The sequence below is a fragment of the Ambystoma mexicanum genome, chromosome 10, assembly GCF_040938575.1.
Source record: "Ambystoma mexicanum isolate Mex_15411 chromosome 10, UKY_AmexF1_1, whole genome shotgun sequence".
In the NCBI taxonomy this organism is placed as follows: Eukaryota; Metazoa; Chordata; class Amphibia; order Caudata; family Ambystomatidae; genus Ambystoma; species Ambystoma mexicanum.
This window is the reverse complement of record NC_090932.1, coordinates 1,273,157,020-1,273,177,724: the sequence shown is the minus strand read 5'-3', so window position 1 is coordinate 1,273,177,724 and position 20,705 is coordinate 1,273,157,020. Positions and strand designations below refer to the sequence as shown.

At 44.7% G+C, this 20,705-nt stretch overlaps 1 protein-coding gene across 5 annotated transcripts in view; it reads right to left on the bottom strand.

Annotated features, from left to right (window-relative positions):
* Positions 1-20,705, bottom strand: part of EMID1 (EMI domain containing 1) — a 949,835-nt gene that overhangs the window by 284,756 nt on the left and 644,374 nt on the right. For all 5 annotated transcript variants that reach the window (XM_069619253.1, XM_069619249.1, XM_069619250.1 and 2 more), the window contains exon 14: positions 4,593-4,637. In XM_069619253.1, the coding sequence (XP_069475354.1) occupies positions 4,593-4,637 (45 nt within the window). The remainder of the gene's footprint in view (positions 1-4,592; positions 4,638-20,705) is intronic.

Sequence of the window (20,705 nt, the reverse complement as noted above, 5' to 3'; positions counted from 1 at the left end):
GTTCCCAGTCTCCTCCCCTTGCAGAGTATACTTCACCATGTGCCTTCCTTAGCTTAGCTTCTCCTCTCCTGTTGTCTCACATTGTTATTCATAATATTCATCATTTTCGTCTCAGAAGAATAAAATCTTTCCCTTAAACTAATATTTACCATTTCAGTTTCACAATAACACATATTGGTTGCTTCTTTGTATGAGTCCTTGTGGGGTATGGTTGAAGAGGTACATTTTGGCGAGTCTTTAGAGAGTCCTTGTCCCCACAGGGAAAGTCTCTCCCGTGAGGTCCCATTTACCTCTACCTCTAAGGAGGTTACGGCGGAGCAGGCTCACCTCCCTAGCCTCATAGGGGGGCAGGGATCCCCTTTGGGGAGAAGGAATGAATTCCTGCAATTTGTTACAGATCCCATTGTAAATTCTATGCAAATTTTCCACTTCTGTGGTAGGAAACATCATCAATTTCCTACCACAGAAGGAAGTGAGGAGATAAGAGATAAGTTAATTCATGTAGAACCGACCAGGAGTTCCTCCAGGGAACAGACTATTTGATTCCCAAACATGTTACCTTTAGTAACTCTGTTCGCCCCAGACTTACTCTTCTCTTTCCAGTAGTACGTCAGAGCTACTACCATGAGCATCTATGTGAATCGTTTTTACATTTGATGAACCTGTGCTTTCTTAAAGTTAGTGGGGACAGTACCTGCCAATAATTATGTCTTTTTAAAGGTGTAATTGGCCAATAACCTGGTAGCAGCTATATCTAAGAATGGTGGCCAGCATTCTTTTGTTGACCTATGGATTATGATGTAACAAGCTTTAGAATCAGATTCCGGTGGAGGGAATAATTCCAGTAATTTAGGAAGGGCTACGTTAGTTGTTGTAAATTATCACAATTGCACATGGTCCAGAGTAGGGACTGCATGTGGGAGATCCATCCAAATATTTCAATAGTGAAATAAATAAAAAAACGCCACAAGTCAGCCGAGCTGTTGTTCCATATATCAATTAAAGGTGGAAATGGTGTTGCTTTAGGTCGTACACCATGCAGTGCTTGACACACTTTCCCTGTATTGACTTTAGAACAGAGTGTGTTTCGCCAAATAAAAGCTTTTGGCTTTAATGATTTTCTTTATGTGTTAGTGACAATAAATCTTTAAATCGTGTTCATCTTCCAGGCATTACCTAGTGTACCATTTGTGGTCTGGCAGCCTAAGAGTGGTTTTATTGTTCGCTAGTCCTTCTTCCATTCATTTAAATTATAGTTTATCCTAAAGCAGTATAGCCTTGACCATAAAACTTCAACCGCAGATGCGTGCTATTCAGTATTGTTTTGGCTCGAGTATAGAAGACATTTTGTAAGAGCGAAGATGGCAGCAAGGCGATGTAACGAGCAAACGTATCCTTGATACATTTGGGGCCGGTTCTGCAGAATGCCTTATGAACTGAACATGGGTCTTAAAGATCATTCCTTTGCCAATCGGTAGCCAGGGCAGGGAATGATTCTCCCTCAATGCAGAATCTAAATGGCTTGTTAGTTTAAGCATGTGTGCTGCATCATTCTGTTATCCCTTTAGGCATGTTAATGAGTAGATATACTGTATGGGCATAGTCCATGCAGGCTACCACGAGTACCAGCACAGCTTGAACCCTATGGTGTGGCAGTTGTAATGGAAAGAGTGTATCCCGAAGTCAAAAGGAGTGGAAACCCATTTTTAAGCCTGCATTATTTCAAGGCCTCAAGGTTAACCTGTGATCCATCAGGATAGCTAAGGATCTAAAACTGTAAACAAAATCTGCACATGGACTTAATAAAGCCGGCCAAATTCATTTTGGCCAAGCTGTTGCTGATGCTCCTATTATCATGATTTTGTTTTTTACCAGCATTCAATTTAAGCTTGTTCCTGGTCATCCAATGGTCTATTTCAATCTTATTATTATAATCATTATTATTAGGGTATTTACTGAGTGTGGACCTAGCTTCGGGGAGCAATTCAGCGCTGTACAAGTCACAGGGAAAAGGACATGGTGAGGTAAGCAAAGATACAAGGGAACAAGCAGCTAAGAATGAGGAAGGCAGAGGGTAGGCAATCTGGCACCTAGGAACCTACAAGCAACCAGGGGAGTAAACAGTGGGTAACATATTGCCCAGTCTTGGTTTAGGTGTGGAGTGTAATGCAATAAAGTTAAAATTCCTTTCTGGTGGTGGTGGAGGTATTTCCTATCAGCTTTTGTATATCACCTTCGTAATCCATGTATGATATCCTGAATTACCCCAGCAGTTTCAGAAGTGGTGAAATATATTTATTAAATAACAGGGGCAAAAGTGTCTGCAAAGGGAATGGTGGCTATAGTGGACTGAAAGGGTGGTTTAGTGATAGCAAATGTATGATTTTCTATTAGTACCCGGCTGGGTGTTGGCTTTGTCCTCCCAGCCAATAGGGTGGCTTGGAACGGGGGCATTACCATACAGTAATCCTGCCGCTCTGAGCTTCCTCATGGCTGGAGGCTGCCATCTCCCCCACCAGGGAACAAGGAAAGTGCCCCCCTCAATCACCGCTTTGCCTCTCATTTCCCTCCCCCCTGTACCCACCCCACTTACCTTCTCATTCTGGTCCTGATAGGGAGTGGACACACCAGGGACTCTTCTGTCCCCGGCATGTCTGCTCCCGATCTGCGACACGCCACCATAGAAAGGGAGAAGAGACTACGTGTATCACAGGGACCACACTACATCCAACTCTCCCTTCCTAAGCACTTTCCTGCATGAGCCCTCCGCTCATCCACCTCCAATTCTCTGAGGGTCCGATGCTTCTCCAGGCAGAGCGTGGGGGTAGATCTCTCTCCTCGGCTGGTGCCTCCCTCTGGAACAGCCTCCTTGCCTCTCTCAAACTTCAGCAGGACCACCTAAGGTTCCGGAAGCACCTCAAGACCTTCCTTTTTGCTTCTGCTTTCTCTCTCTCACTCTCTGTCGATGTAATCGTCTGCTGCGGTAACTGGTATTAATGGGACCAAGCTCCTTCATGACCAGTAGCGCCATGCACTGCCTTTGGGCCTACCGTGCACTTAGGGAGTGTGTCTGCAACCTTACAGTCCCCTGCCTCCTTGCACTTGCACGATCTGAATGACACAAGGCCTAGTAAGATCGTTTGTTTTGTCCTGCGTTTGTCTCCCCTGTTTTGTGATTACATATTTTTCTCAATCTTTTTAATTGGCACCATGTAACGGGAGAAGGGACTAAACATAGTCCCTTCTCCCGTTCCATGGTGGCCATCTTCTTTATTTTCTTTTGTTGTAACTTTTTTAAATGGTTGACATGACAAGGTCGAACAGACTTTGTTTTTTGATCCGTGGCAGCCATTTTTGATATTTATTTTCATTATGAAATACTACAGCTTCTCGCAAGCGAAAAACCAAACTATTAGTACCCCGGTCTAATGGGCCTGGGTACTAATAGCAATAAGTCCCTAGATGGGGGCGTGGGCATTACCTGACTATGGACCCCGGGGCATTAGCTAACATGGTAATGCCCCCTGTCTCTGGGCTTATTGCTTTAAGAACAATCGTATCCATGATAATGCCTGGTCAGTCAGAGCAGAGAGTTCAGGAGAGCAAGATAGTTGGGTTCTGTGTTAGCATTTCTGGACACTGCATATGGGTTTCATGTATACTGGAGTCTTGTACTAAATGAGGAGTAGAAAAATGTCTGCACTGTATAACAATTTCAGCTATAGGCAATATATCCAATGTATAAGGGAATTCACTGTATGTTATCTGATGTATGTAATCTTTTGCACTCCACTAGGGTTTGTAATTTAGGAGATAATTCACTGCCAAAGGGTTTTGTGTATAGAAGAGGGTTGCATTGCATAAGGAGAGGGAAGACATGGCTTAGGGTCACTCGAATGACTGAGAGACATGTATCTCACTGACATTAGCATTTTAGAATGTCCGTGGATCGGGAGGGGGTATTCATTTACAAATCATGACTTTAGTGGACGAAGGGCTGGATTAGGATGCTGCTGTACATGAGGGGTGCTGCTGGACAATTGAGGGAATGCTGGAAGTTGGACAGGTGTAGGTTGCTGGATACATGAGAGAATCCCAGGTTTCAATATTACGGGTGTGGTGGAGGTAGGTTATGGCATAGAGTAGGGGTCTGGAACTTTTGGCTCTACAGATGTTTAGGAATATAGCTTTCAGGATTCCTTATCATTACCTTTTCTGGCTAGGTGTAATGGGATTTGTAGTCCAAGACATCAGGAGAGCCAAAGGGTGCAGGCACCTGCCATAGGGTAATGTGGTACCAGCAGAACCCTGCATCAGAATTCATCATTTCTTTAAGTCATGATTGGGATGTGTATGTACAAGATCTAGGCCTTGTTTTATAGTTAATGGCTTTGGTACAAATAAGGTTGGTCATTGATGCTAGGATACAGGCCCATCCAATTGCTATAGGTCATCACTTTGGTGTGCAGGACAGGGGCTCTGTTTTGCAGTTCATGTTTTCATTAGAGCTATGGTTTGGTTTGAGTGCTAAAATCAAGAAATTCAAACAGCTTTGTCATTGAACAATCTGAACATAATAGGATGAACCTTACCGGCTGGCCTTTGTCTCCCTGCTCCCCCTTCAAACCAGGCTCACCCTGAAAAAGAAACATCAGTTACCAGAGATAGAGCTTCAAAGTGTGAATTAAACGCAGAAATGATGCTAGCTAGGGATAGAGCAAAGAAGAATTGAGTAAGTGACAAGGAGGTAGACTCTGAAGAAACAAGAGCATGGCCAAGGACGGAGATTATGTGAGGGAGTTATGGACAGTGGGGTAAGAACACAGGTTACAAGATGGAGGAAGGGTGTTTGTGGCAGAGCGGCTTTGAAAGAAGAAGGTGATAAGCAGAAGTGGAACAGATTGTGAGGGAAGAAGAAAGAGCATGCCGTCAGGAAATAGGTTGAGAGACAGAGGCAGGGAGTTCTTGGCACAGGCACAGTCTACCTGTTAGAGATTTGTGTGGCCTGCAATCAACTCTAGACAATTATTTCTTCATGCCCCATTTTATTATGACTCCAGGTTTTGCTCCTTTTTTCTGTGACCACTGCCTCTCAGATGTTCTTAACTTAATAAATGTTTAAAAGTAGCCTGGTAATGCAGCAGAGGACAGACCGCTTCCCCAAACCAGGCTGATCTAGAATGTACAATTATATAGGCTGTCTCTTTGAAGTTTAGGGGCACTCAGTCTGCCCCTAGTCTCAGGCATGGCCACACTTTAACCATGAACATTTCCATAAGACCACTTTGGCAGGAGTGGTGTTAAAAGCTAGAATAATAGCTATACTTCCTTAATCCTGCATAAGACAGGATGAGGGCTGCACCCTGATGCTTAGCCATACAGCAGGAGGTGGCAAGTGATGGCCAAAGGCTCCTCTGGTGTCAGTCACGCTACTTGAGGACAATGGTGGCAGCAACTCATTCTGGTGCCCAGGTCTTAGGGAAACATAGAGAATGACTGTACAATTTTTTATAAACATATTAAAAGCCAAATAATATATCACCTCATTCATGCCTGCAGTGTGAAATACGCACAGAGCTGCCTTGATAAAGGCTACGAAGAAGACATGCATTTCTGGGAACTCAGGGCCCCTTTTCTTCTGAGCCATGCAAATGAGAGGGGTTATCAGCATTTTAAGGACAGACAGAGGAGTCAATTGAGTGAGTGTGTAATAATGGAGGGTCGCCTGGACTGCCACCAGGGCGAGATGACACTCCTGTGTCATGAGCTTGTGCTGCAGTTGCCACTAGAGAAGGGCTGCAGTGATACATGCCTCTTCTAGACAGCTTCCCAGAGTAGCCAGCTTGTATTGGCACATATGTGGAAATAAGGTTTATGGTGCCATCGGAGAACTGTTTAGGTAGATCAGATCAAGGAGCTGTGACAAATTGCCCATAAAGATAGCATCATGGGAGGCTGAAAATCAGAGTCTTACTCATTTTCATCCTAAAACACACACATGGGCTCTGCATGATGCTTCTGTCTGGGGTTATGGTAGTCCACGTGATAGGTGTGCAGAGCAAGCCACAATCCAAAGTGACCTTCCTGTTTCATGCATGCTTGTTTACCCACAAGTATCAACTTGAGGCCTGGAGCTCAGTTTGTTACGAGCAGGGGAAAGCAAGGTGAATATAAGAGAACAACCGCAGGAGAGTCAAAAGGCCAATGTTACGGTCATGTCTTCGTTCAACCCCCATCATGTGACAGGGGTGCACTTGCTGAGAGCCATGGGAGGGAAGCTGCAACAGAAAGCCTCCAAACAAAGGAAGGTGGAAGGGATTTCCCTACAAATCAGGCCGGTGGTGGATGAATATAAAAGAGCACCTGTGCTACTATAGAGAGGCGAAAGATAGAAGATCAGCAACCAGCAGCAGTGAGTAATTGTTGAAAGCTGTCAGAGAAGAGAACCACCAATGCTGAACCATATGAGCAAGGGGGGAATCCTAAAGCCAGGGTGAAAGCCGAAGCTGCTTATGTTGTACAATGAAATCCAGCATCTGGGTGATATGACATGGGACTGTTCCAAGTCTCAGGGAAGTGATGTCGTATCCTGATTAAGCCAGGAAGCTGTGGAAGCCTCTCTGATTCGTCTGTATTATCCTGATAAAGCCAGGACATTGGGGTAGCCTTTGTTGACCATTTGTTTTCTCCTGTTAAAGTCAAGCGGCTGTAGAAGCGAGCCATGCAGAGGTTGATGCCAAACCTCAGAGAGCTTGTGAATCTTGACAGAGAGTTAAGGGATTATTACCATGAGACTATATATCCTGACATGGGGCTCAGAAGTTGATGGCAAGCCTTTTAATCCTAAAAAGAGTCTAGAGGTTTCTGTTGAGCCTCTCACAAACAGAATCAACAAAGTTATTTTTTGTTACATTAGAGAAAGAATAACCTTTACAAAAATCCTTGTATACTTGTCCTCTTAATGTCGATTTGACTCAGAACTCATTCTGTGAAAAGGTGAGTGGTCGCTAGGGAAAGGCAACACCTTATTGGCTAGTTGGGAAGGAGTGAAACCTTACCAATAACATATCTCTAATTCCCTATGGAAATCAAAGCTGGAATGCCAGCACCTGGAAGCACGTAGAGTGTAGGCCAGAAATCTCAGAAGGTATTTTTAAATTGGCTTGCCTCTCCCTCAAAAAATGATGTTTCCTTGCTGAGCTGAAAAGTGGTTTCAAGTTATGGAAGAATCGTGCTCGAGATTGCCTGTAAGGACAGTGAAGTATCTTGCAAACCTGTACAAAAGACCAGATTCTACCTTGCTGTTCAGCCTAAGCCCCATGGAGCAAAGATTAGCGTCGGAGAAGACGGGCTGTTCAGAGACACCATTCAAGGGGTGAGTTTCCTTGGGACACCAGGAGGATATTTGTCTGCAGCCAAGAGCTGTGGACCAAAGGCACTGCCTCTGGAGTACCATGGGAATCGGACATTGGCACTGTTGCGCTGGCAGAAACATAAACATCCAAATTCCATCATCTGGCAGTGGAGCTCAAATAAATGTCTGCAAAGCTGAACTTGTGGGAAAACAGCCCTTTCATACCCCAGGCTCCACTATGAGAGACTGGAACAAGATGCTTGGCCAATCTGAGTAAGGCACTTGCTCCAACTGAGAGCTCTTGTGACTCCTGGTCATGGTCCAGTGGCTGCCATGGAAGAAGCGGTTCTGCACTTAGATACGGGAGGTGCTGAGATCAACATTACATCAACGCAAAATACACACAATAAACATATTTATTTGTTGGATATAAGATGAGATGTCTGCAGTACCACTGTCAATGTAAGCAGAGGGTCCATACAGTGAATCCTTTTTCAATCTCAAGATAGCAGTGCTAAGTATCAAAATACATCAATGAATTCATCAATAAGACTGCCATTCATAATATGGCACTTTGAACTTCACAGGGAAAGATGGCAAAGGCCATACACAGTGAACATCCAGGAGCATTTATGTTGGATGTCACAAAAGTAGGCTCACAGAAGCCGTTTTAGCAACCATGCCTGCATTCACATTAGGCACAGAGATGTACGGCTGTCTGAAGAATCAGGGAAGCACAGCTCGAAACAACCAGATGGTCAAATGACAAATTGAAGCTCACTTCTTTGTGCAATCCATGCTGTTGTTACAGTAAATGTGTCATGATGGCAGGGTAGCACTAAAAGAAGGGTTGTTGGATTGGGCCACAAGAGCGGCAGGGGGGTGAGGCTGGGACTCGGGCAGTTCAATATGTGGGGCATTGGGTACGTTGGATCTTGGAAATGTGAGGAAATTAAATTCCATGGACTGAGCTTCAACTTAGTCATGCCCCCATTCGCAAAATGACATGCAACAACGCATTCATCAGTTCAAAGTTCAGGCAGAGTTAATCTGCTGGGTAAATAAATGTTGTGAGCAAAAAAGGTTTCTGTCACGCTCACCTGATTCCCACAGAGGCGCAGGTCTGGCTTCGAGTGCTGATGCTTCTTCTATGGTGAAGCGCAGGATTCTGAAGATGGACTCACTGGCTCGCAGGAATATTCCCCTATGCGTGAAAAGGGAGTATTACCTACTGACGGAATAATGCTCAAGCCTCCCACTCCCTTCCAGCCCTCCACGATACCCTTCCTCGATTCCCCGTGAAGTCTCAACTTAGGGTCTGGAAGGATGAGTTCTCCATCCTGCTTCTGATGCAGGGGCGCGTTGAAACCCAGTTACTTCACTGGATTGAGGTTTGATGGGAGTTCAAATAAGCTTGACTATTCAGGTAAGGCGCTGTAAGAGTTCTGTAGCAAGTTCAAAAGTTCAAGGCTTATAATAATGTTCATTGTCTTATTGCAGCAAGCGCTAATCGCTTATGTCTTTTTTCCCCTTAGGGGCCGGGGTTCGGAATGCCGGAGATATGGTGCCGACCCGAAGTGAAACGTGCAGTTCCAGTAAATGACAGGTAGGTTCTGGATGAGCGTTCGGGTAATGTCTTTGCATTCGCTCATTCAATGTCTTTGTCTTTTTTCCCCATAGGGGCCGGGGTCCGGAATGCCAGGAAGTGGCAGGACCCGAAATGAAATGGGAATGACCCAACAGGTAAGTCTTAGAAGGAAACTGAGCTCTTCCTATTCCCTTCCTTCTCTCACCTTGTGTTCTTGTCTTTTTCTCTCTAGGCTCTGGGAAGTGGCTGCTGATCCGGACGATCGCTGCTGAAGATGGAGGTGCCCAGGATAGGTGGGTGAAATGCAGCGCTGCAGCGATCGAAGCGAAATGCTTTTAAAATGATGTCTTCCCTTTCAGGATCGTCGGTGTGAAGTCTCTGTGATGCAGCTTTAGCAGGTAAGGTCTTATTTCTCTCCAATTCTCTCTTAGCAGGTGACCCAGGATGCTGACAGGCATAGCTGAAGTCCAGATGCAGGAGCTGACACGGTGAGCGTCCAGCTGCGAGGAGCAGAACAACGCGAAGCATGAGTTGCTGATCGGGCGTGGTTTAAATAGCTTTGGAAGAAGTTCCAGGTATGTATCCTTCCACCGATCAGGTATGTATCCTTCCCCGACCACACCCAGGGGAAAGTAGGTCCACAGGTAAAGTAGTTCCATTCAGACCTCAAGAGGGCCTGGATGTAGCAGCATGGTCTGCATCAGGTAAGTGCACCTTAAAACACTTGAACACATGTCTAGCTTTATGAGCCTGGCGCCTAAGGCGCCAGGACAGGGGTCCAACATGAGCCTGGCGCCTAAGGCGCCAGGACTGTGTCCAAAGGGCCCTAGCTTGGGCCCGCTGGCACTTCCCTGGGGGAAATGATGCCTGCCTCTGGGGTTGCTGGGTCGGACCTGGCTCCTTGGAGGTAGGCATCATGACAGTACCCCCCCTCAAGGCCCCTCCCAAGGTTGTTCCCTCCGGGGGTTTTGGCTTGTTCAGAAATCTCTGGTGGAACCTTTGTATTAATCGAGGTGCGTGAACATGGTTACTAGGCTCCCACGATCTCTCCTGAGGTCCATATCCCTTCCAGTCAACAAGATAGAAGAGTTTGGACTTTAACACCTTGGAGTCTAAAATGTCTTTAACTTCGAATTCTAATTCCCCTTCAATTTGAACTGGGTCTGGAGGCTTGGACAGTCGGGTCCCTGGTTGTACTGGCTTCAAAAGTGATGCATGAAAAACTGGATGAATACGCATGTTAGACGGTAAATCCAGTTTAAAGGCCACGGGATTGATTATAGCCTTGATGGGATAAGGTCCTATGAATCTGGGATTGAAAGTTTGCGGGCCCTTGAGGGGTAAATGTTTCATTGCTAGCCATACCTGATCTCCTACTTGGTAAGGAGGAGTTTTACTTCGGTGCAAATCAGTGTTTTCTTTATACTTTTTCTTGGCTTGCTGTAAATGAGTTGCAGCTTCTTTGAAGGCTTGGGTTATTGTGGAATGCAGATGATTTACTGCGGGCATTTCCAGTATCAGAGGTGGATCTAGATCAGAGGTCCGAGGATGGTGACCATACAAAGTATAAAAAGGAGTTTGTCCGGTTCCAGAATGCACTGAATTGTTGTATGCATATTCTGCGATCCAAAGGATGTCTTTCCAATTTAACTCGGATTGGTGTAACATGCACCGAAGATATTGCTCGAGAGTCTGATTGGTTCTCTCGGTTTGTCCGTCGGTCTAGGGGTGGTGGCTGGTGGATAGCCGCACATCTATTTGTGCTAGTTGGCAACACTTCTTCCAAAAATGGGAGATAAATTGACTTCCACGATCCGAGACTAATATGGAAGGGAAACCATGTATGCAAACTATATTCTCCAGAAATTCCTTGGCCAAGGTGGAAGCTGAAGGCAAACCTTTTAAAGGGATAAAGTGGGCCATTTTGGAGAATAGATCCACAATTACAAGGATAGTGTTGTAACCAGCACAAGGAGGCAGGTCAGTTACAAAGTCCATTGACAAGGTGTGCCATGGTGCCGGTGGAATATCCAAGGGTTGAAGTAGGCCGGCTGGCCTTTTATTTTGACCCTTGTTTTGGGCGCAAATTCCGCAAGACAAAACAAAAGACTTTATGTCTTTTCTCCAAGAAGGCCACCAGAAGTGGCGTTTGATTTTTTCCTCCGTTTTAGCGATACCAGGGTGTCCTTCCATTAATGATTCATGACGATGGGCAATAACAAGTTCTTGCAATTCTTTACTAGGCAGAAACAACCGCTCCTGGAAGTAGGGTAAGTCATCCTTAACGGTGTAATGAGGACCCTTTTGACTCCATTCCAGTAAGGCTGAAGAGTCTAGAAGTTGTTTTACTTGCGTTTGGATGTCCTCAATAGTTTGCAATGAAGTTAGGCCTAAGATTCTTTGTTCTGGTATGATTGGCACAGGTTCTAAACTCGAATTGGGTTCTTCCATGCCAATCCGGGATAAGAGGTCCGCTTTACCATTCTTGCAGCCAGGGCGATAGGTAATTACAAAATCAAATTCCGCAAAGAATAGAGCCCATCGGAGTTGTCGTGAAGATTGAGCCTTGGCCGTCTTTAAATACTGTAAATTTCTGTGGTCCGTAATTACGGTGATGGTGTGTCTTGCCCCGAGAAGGTAGTGACGCCAAGCCTTGAAAGCAGATTTAATAGCCAGTAACTCTTTGTCGGTAATTGTGTAGTTGATTTCAGGAGGAGAACATTTCCTGGACCAAAAGGCCACAGGGTGTTGTTGGTTAGTTTCTGGGTCTCTTTGCGACAGGACAGCTCCCATGGCCGAACTGGATGCGTCGGTTTCCACAATGTAAGGGAGATCTGGGTGCGGGTGCTTCAATATAGGTGCAGAGGTGAATTTGGTTTTCAGGTCCTGAAAGTCTTGTTCGGCCTCAAGAGTCCATTCAAAGCGTTTGTTTTTCTTTAGGAGAGCTGTCATGGGTTGGACTGTTTGGGAAAATTCCGGGATGAATCTTCGATAGAAATTGGCGAAGCCGAGCATGCTCTGAACTCCCTTCACCGAGCTAGGAGATGGCCATTTGAGGATGGTGTCCACCTTTCGCGAGTCCATTCGGACTCCTTGAGGTGTCAGGATAAATCCGAGAAACTCCACTTCTGTGGTATGAAAAACGCATTTTTCGAGCTTTGCAAATAGTCTGTGCTGGCACAATTTCTCAAGAACTGCCCTAACATGTTTTCTGTGATCGGATTCTGAAGAGGAGTACACCAGGATGTTGTCAATATAAACAATGACACAGATGTCGATAAGTTCCCGAAGAACATCATTCATAAAGTACTGAAAGGCGGCAGGTGCATTGCACAAACCGAAGGGCATCACCTGATATTCGAAGAGCCCAAATTTGGTGCGGAATGCAGTCTTCCACTCGTCGCCTTCTTTTATACGCACCAGGTGATAAGCTCCTCGGAGATCTAACTTGGTGTACACACAAGCGTCTTTCACCTGGTCGATAAGCTCAGGGATCAGGGGCAGAGGATAACGATTCTTAATCGTTATTTGATTTTGGGCGCGTTAGTCTACATATGTTCTAAGGTCGCCCTCTTTTTTCGGCACGAAGAACAGAGCTGAGGAGACAGGAGACTTGGACGGGCGAATAAAACCATTGGCTAGGTACTGATCTAAATACTGACACAAATGTAGGTTCTCAGGTTCCGTAAGAGCATAAATCCTACTACAAGGTAGTTGAGCATTGGGTACCAGATTGATTTGGCAATCGTAAGACCGATGGGGAGGTAACGTGTTAGCTTGTTTCTTCTGAAAAACGTCTTGGAATTCTTGGTATTCAGACGGTAGCTGTACAGGGGTGGAAGTTGCTGAGGCTAGACCCATAACTGGATTTCTTGGGTAACAAGTTGGTTCACAATCAGGAAAACTTATCTTCTTTGCTCGCCAGTCGATTCTGGGATTATGTGTTTCTAACCAAGGAATTCCACGAATTACTTGAAATTGTGGGGCCTTGATCACATCAAACACGATTGCTTCCCGATGTCCATCCTGACCCACCAGTGTCATTTCAACAGTGGAATGCGTTAGAGGCCCTGAGGCAATTTCGGTTCCATCTACTGTAGTAATGACATCTTGGGTTACTTTCGGGCGGAGAGGGAGTTTAATCCTGGAAGCCAATTCACGGTCTATGTAATTTCCAATAGCTCCACTGTCGATGTATGCTTTTATAGCATGCAACAGCTGAGGCTGTTTTGGGTCCACTAGCACCATTGGCATGACAAAATGCGAGGTCAAAGAGTTTGTTTTCAAGCTAGGCAAGCGGACCCCTACGCTTGTCGGGCTAGGTCGTTTCCCGAATCAGGTGTCAATAAATTGTTATCAGTGGCTCCAACCACCTTCTTCGGTGGTTTAACCGGACAATTTCGAAGAAAGTGACCGGAAGTCCCGCAATACAGGCAATGTTGCATTTGCCGCCTTCTCTCTCGTTCCTTCTGTGTTAATGGTCCTTTAACACCGCCGATTTGCATAGGTTCGGATACGTCGGTACTCTTGGAGTTAGCGTGGGTTTTGATCGGTACTCGGGTTTCGTACTTGAACCGATCTGCTTTTCTATTTTGAAGTCTGTGATCAAGTTGAACCACGAAGTCTATGTAGTCTGCGCAGACCTGGGGTGGATCTACTATCTGAGCTAGAACATCCTTAAGCTCTCCGCGCAGGCCTCGATGAAACAATGTGATCCTTTTGTTTTCTGGCCATCCAGTTTCCACAACCAGTCTATTAAAGGTGGCAACGTAGGACAGAAGATCCTGATTACCTTGTCGTAAGGATAGCAGTTCGTTATCAAGGGCCTGTCCTTGAGAGTGTCGAGCAAACAATCTTTCCATGCTGGCCTGGAAACCCTGAAAATTCTGAAGAATGGGATCATCCTGATTTACCAATGGAATAGACCAATCGGCAGCACTGCCACTGAGGTAAGATAGTATAAAGGCTACCTTGGTCTGGTCGTTAGGGAAGGCCCCGGGTCTGCATAGAAAGTGTAAACGACATTGGTTCACAAAGACGGCATATTTCTTGGGATCCCCCGCAAAACGTTTGGGCGGGGCCAAAGGCATGTGTCCAGGTAGATTGATTTGTACCGGGCTATTCAAACCCATTGATGTGGAAGTATCTCCGGAATTAGGTAAAGGAGTGTGCCCTGCCTGGGCCTGCAATAAGCTTTTGGCCAGGTCATCTGTTCTTTCCTTAGATAGGATCAGTTCTCTTTTGAGAGCGTTAGTCTTCTGGCGGGCTGAGTGCACTTCTGCCCGTAATTCCCCCAAAAGCTGGGCCAGCTGATCTGTCTCGGAAGTCTCCATAGCGCCCGGGTGGGAAATTATGGCTAGGCTTCGCATTCTGTCACGCTCACCTGATTCCCACGGAGGCGCAGGTCTGGCTTCGAGTGCTGATGCTTCTTCTATGGTGAAGCGCAGGACTCTGAAGATGGACTCACTGGCTCGCAGGAATATTCCCCTGTGCGTGAAAAGGGAGTATTACCTACTGACGGAATAATGCTCAAGCCTCCCACTCCCTTACAGCCCTCCACGATACCCTTCCTCGATTCCCCGTCAAGTCTCACCTTAGGGTCTGGAAGGATGAGTTCTCCATCCTGCTTCTGATGCAGGGGCGCGTTGAAACCCAGTTACTTCACTGGATTGAGGTTTGATGGGAGTTCAAATAAGCTTGACTATTCAGGTAAGGCGCTGTAAGAGTTCTGTAGCAAGTTCAAAAGTTCAAGGCTTATAATAATGTTCATTGTCTTATTGCAGCAAGCGCTAATCGCTTATGTCCTTTTTCCCCTTAGGGGCTGGGGTTCGGAATGCCGGAGATATGGCGCCGACCCGAAGTGAAACGTGCAGTTCCAGTAAATGACAGGTAAGTTCTGGATGAGCGTTCGGGTAATGTCTTTGCATTCGCTCATTCAATGTCTTTGTCTTTTTTCCCCATAGGGGCCGGGGTCCGGAATGCCAGGAAGTGGCAGGACCCAAAATGAAATGGGAATGACCCAACAGGTAAGTCTTAGAAGGAAACTGAGCTCTTCCTATTCCCTTCCTTCTCTGACCTTGTGTTCTTGTCTTTTTCTCTCTAGGCTCTGGGAAGTGGCTGCTGATCCGGATGATCGCTGCTGAAGATGGAGGTGCCCAGGAAAGGTGAGTGAAATGCAGCGCTGCAGCGATCGAAGCGAAATGCTTTTAAAATGATGTCTTCCCTTTCAGGATCGTCGGTGTGAAGTCTCTGTGATGCAGCTTTAGCAGGTAAGGTCTTCTTTCTCTCCAATTCTCTCTTAGCAGGTGACCCAGGATGCTGACAGGCATGGCTGAAGTCCAGATGCAGGAGCTGACACGGTGAGCGTCCAGCTGCGAGGAGCAGAACAACGCGAAGCATGAGTTGCTGATCGGGCGTGGTTTAAATAGCTTTGGAAGAAGTTCCAGGTATGTATCCTTCCACCGATCAGGTATGTATCCTTCCCCGACCACACCCAGGGGAAAGTAGGTCCACAGGTAAAGTAGTTCCATTCAGGCCTCAAGAGGGCCTGGATGTAGCAGCATGGTCTGCATCAGGTAAGTGCACCTTAAAACACTTGAACACATGTCTAGCTTTATGAGCCTGGCGCCTAAGGCGCCAGGACAGGGGTCCAACATGAGCCTGGCGCCTAAGGCGCCAGGACTGTGTCCAAAGGGCCCCAGCTTGGGCCCGCTGGCACTTCCCTGGGGGAAATGATGCCTGCCTCTGGGATTGCTGGGTCGGACCTGGCTCCTTGGAAGTAGGCATCATGACAGTTTCCTCAGTTTTTTGTAAAGGGGGCTGTGATATGTGAGGAAGGATACATCAAAGGAACGAGTACACTAACCACTAGCTACCCACCTCTAACACACCAAAGGGGCTATTTATCAGAAAGAAAGTCCTCAAAGTGGAAGTTTCATGAGATTATATCTACCACTACGGTCAAGGTAATATAATTAGCATATTTTAATCATTATTTTCTCAACACATAACAATAAAAAATATAAAACATAATTTTGAGCGTTCATCATTTATAAAAACCACAAAAAAACGACAGCTATGATTCCCACTATTGCCAGCCTACATCCCGGGGCCAACGACATTCTGGTTACCCTTGATGTAGAATCATTATACACCAACATCCCCCAGGACCATTGCATGGACGTACTACACAAATATCTTGAGAAAAGGGTAGACCTCACAGTTCCCTCTAACTTCATCATTGGATGTGTTAGGCTGGCACTGACAAAAAAACGTTTTCCTATGCAACCAAACTTTTTACCAACAAAGACAAGGTACATCAATGGGGGCCACATTCGCTCCGGATCTGGCTAACCTATACATGGACCATTATGAAACCAATTTCATCTATGCGGTGACCAATCCGTTTCATGTTCACATCAGCTCATGGCACCGCTATATTGATGATGTTTTTATGTTATGGCATGGCAGCCAGGATCAGCTGGATCACTTTCTTGTGTGGCTCAATAGGCAAACCCCTACGATTAAATTTACTATGTCCCATAGCAGTGAAAGTATAGCTTTTCTTGATCTTAAGATCTTGAAAAAGGAAGATCACTTGGGCACTACCCTTTTCAAAAAACCAACAGATAAGAACACTCTACTACACTTTAGTAGCTTTCACCCGTCCAGCTTACGGGAAAATTTGCCCTATGGACAATTCCTAAGAATTTGACGGAATTGCACTGATATTGCTGCCTTCAAAACAAATAGGAACTAAGTGAAAAATTACGACACAGACAATATCCCTGCAAAATTATCAAGAGATCTATGAAAAGAGTATGCAACGCCAACCGTGAGGTCATTCTACAAAAACAAAAAAAAACCAGGATGAAAGAATCACATGTGTCTCTTCTTTCTCCCCCCTCACTAACAATCTAAGGAGGGTTATACTAAAAAACTGGAAAATTGTTCATACTGAAGATTTTAGACCCAACAGTCTGAGATTTGCCTTCAAACGGATTCTGAATCTCCGAGATAAATTAGTGCACACCTACCTGATGAACAAAAAAGAGACACCGACACAGTCTACACTGTGGGGTCTACCACCAGTGAGTGGACATTATGCATGCGGACAATGCTCAGTTTGCCACCTTACCAAAAATTTGAAACAAATTGACCTCAATGGTCGGAAATATAGATCTTTTTCTAATTGCCTCACTAAATGGGTGATCTGCGGGATAAAATGCCCCTGTGGTTTAATGTGTGTAGGTAAAAACATTAGGCCCATCAAAATGCGAATTGGGGAACACCGTTCAGCTATTCGCAATGGTACCCCTGACAAACCACTTATAGCCCACTATGCAGAGACTAAACACACTTGTGAGGATATGTTCTGGTTTGTCATTCAAACAACCAAAGCCCACCCATGTGGTGGCAACAGGGACCTGTCTCTCAAAAAATTGGAACAGAAATGGATTTACAATCTCAAAACATCCCAATACGGCTTAAATATTGCCGTGGAATGGAAACCTTTTATCCACTAATGGCACACATACTCATTTAGTTCCAACAGATCCCCCCAGACATCCTCAACTCAACACACCATGAATAACATCGCATTTTTAGATGGTAGTTAGAATGGCTGAGGGACACTACCATCTAGATAGAACGATCATGGTCAGCCAAACTTCAACATAGATTACAACGACACATATCACAAGATGGAACACAGCGAACCATTGTGATATGTAATCGTCAATAGGTAGGTTCCCAGACATGTACATATTAGTCTCCATGCCATTATACTATATACCCTGGTATAACTGCCCACCGTTGTGTACACATCGATTGCTTGAGCCAGCATTTGTAATTAACCTGACCCTGATTAAATATATTAAGAACCACGTGAGTGCTCACGATGTCTGCAGTAAGACCAGCTGACATCTGAATTTAAATTAGTAATTATGACAGCATTTGGCTTATATGTGCACACGACAAATATGCACCATGGCGGTCATAACAATATCCATGAGAGGATATGTTCCTTTCGTTCCACATTTCCGCCCTACCCAGGGGATTGGCTTGCCTTTTACTGCTTGCCACAGTCACTTTATCCACATCCAAAATGTCTCCCCATTCCGCAATATATGGGTAGTCCTTCCTCGATACCTTAGCCTAAGGATGCCGACATAACACTGCCGGTAGTCCTTCTTTGACGTCTACACGCGCCTTTCAAATGCACAGACACCGCGCAAATGAACCCGTGTTGCACAGCGACACCTTTTCACCGCGAGCATCGATACGAGAGGTAAGCCGGTTAGGATCCCTTATCATTCATATGTAGGAACTACACGGCTATCTCACAAACGAACAGTGGCCTTAGCTATCCTCCTTGCCCCCATGCAGGACTAAAACCCCTTGGAGCGAGCAACTTCCAAGCTGACATCTAATAATGAAATAAAAGTGACTAACTAAAGTCAGTACTTTGGATACTCACCGTCAAGTAAGTGGTGGGTACCGGGAACTGACAATAATTAAAAACAACACAGAATTTACATATACCTCTATGTTTTATCCATAGACTACATGATGCATTGTGGGAAATGTAGTACCCACACATCTACATAAACTATGTCCACCGCCAACACACAGCGTGGGAATCTTTAATCAGACGGTAAATATCTATTACCTTTATATATAATTGTGACAGGAATTGTCCCAAAGTCACTGCCTTATTGATTCAAATTATGTATTGATCTACAGCTTGATCTCCCTGGACGGACTTATCTGCCGTCATAACTAGATTGACTTAGTGCAATCGCCTCGCCCATCACACCACAAGAAATTACCATAAGGTTAGCAAGCTATTTTTTTATGATAATCACACCATTGACAAAATGCTTTTTTATATATTGAGTAAATCTGACATTTGCCTCAATTTTTATCCATTCCATAGGTGACTAGATTGACACATAGGCGCCATGCTGACGGTGTAACCTGGTTCTAAACCTACTGCATCCTGAAGACAGGTCCTGGGACACTATTGATGAGCTTTAGACTGCAACATTGTTGTCCTTTGCCCCAGAAACACATCAGATTGTAGACGCTATTATACTATGTTTATGTATAATTGTAACATGATCAAGTCACACCATTGCTAACATCACACAAACCAATGAATGCCTATGAACTGCAAACACATTGGTGTTAACAACAGCCAGATATGTGAAGTGGTATTCTCTCTCTCTCTATTGTAGTTTTTACAAATGATGAACGCTCAAAATGATGTTTTATGTTTTTTATTGTTATGTGTTGAGAAAATAATGATTAAAATATGCTAATTGTATTACCTTGATCGTGGTGGTAGATATAATCTCATGAAACTTCCACTTTAAGGACTTTCCTTGATAAATAGCCCCTTTGGTGTGTTAGAGGTGGGTAGCTAGTTGTTAGTGTACTCGTTCCTTTGTTGTATCCTTCCTCACATACCACAGCCCCCTTTACAAAAAACTGAGGAAACCTTTTCTGCTCACAACATTTTTTTACCTCTCAGTCTGAGATTTGCCTTCAAACGGATTCTGAATCTCCGAGATAAATTAGTGCACACCTACCCGATGAACAAAAATGAGACACCGACACAGTCTACACTATGGGGGTCTACCGCCAGTGAGTGGACATTATGCATGCAGACAATGCTCAGTTTGCCACCTTACCAAAAATTTGAAACAAATTGACCTCAATGGTCGGATGTGGAAATATAGATCTTTTTCAAATTGCCTGACTAAATAGGTGATCTCTGGGATAAAATGCCCCTGTGGGTTAATATATGTAGATAAAACCATTAGGCCCATCAAAATGCAAATTGGTGAACACTGTTAAGCTATTCACAATGGTACCCCTGACAAACCACTTGTAGCCCACTATGCAGAGGCTAAACACACTTGTGAGGATATGTTCTGGTTTGTCATTCAAACAACCAAAGCCCACCCACGTGGTGGCAACAGGGACCTGTCTCTCAAAAATTTGGAACAGAAATGGATTTACAATCTCAAAACAGCCCAATCCGGCTTAAATATTACCGTGGAATGGAAACTTTTTTATCCACTAATGGCACACATACTCATTTAGTTCCAACAGATCCCCCCAGACATCCTCAACTCACACCATGATTTACTGCAATGCATATGTAATTAGGATGCGTAACGTGAACATACAACCAAGGGGAAATGCAATTCCAACTGTAACTAAGCTAAGATGTAGAAGAAACAAATATTCCTGCACATTGTATGTATACACATGGCTGCTGATTCAACTTATAAGACGATACTTGGGAAACTGTAACTGAATTATGATGAATGAGAACAATTATACTTGAAATTAGAATGTATATACATGGCTTTGAAAACAACTTACATAAAGAATACTTAGATGAATTTCCACTCTCAACTCACATATTCATTCGGATAAGAGGCCTGCGATTTTCTCTTCTGGGCCTGTTTGTTATGGGATTGTTTCCACTCATGTCAGAGTGTGTCTCACTCTCATTTTCCACCATACTCACACCAACTAAAACAGGTTTTATATTCTTCCTCACTACCATCAAATTCCACAGTCTCCCATCAGAGGTTTCGACTTCTCTGTGCAATGCTTTTGTCACCCTAATAAACTGAGACCAACTCAATCTTTGGCTTTTTAGACCAGGTGGAAGTTTGATGCAAAACCCACTCACATTCTTGGAATTTGCTTTGTCGTTGTGCCTTACGCATATCATATATAACTTTA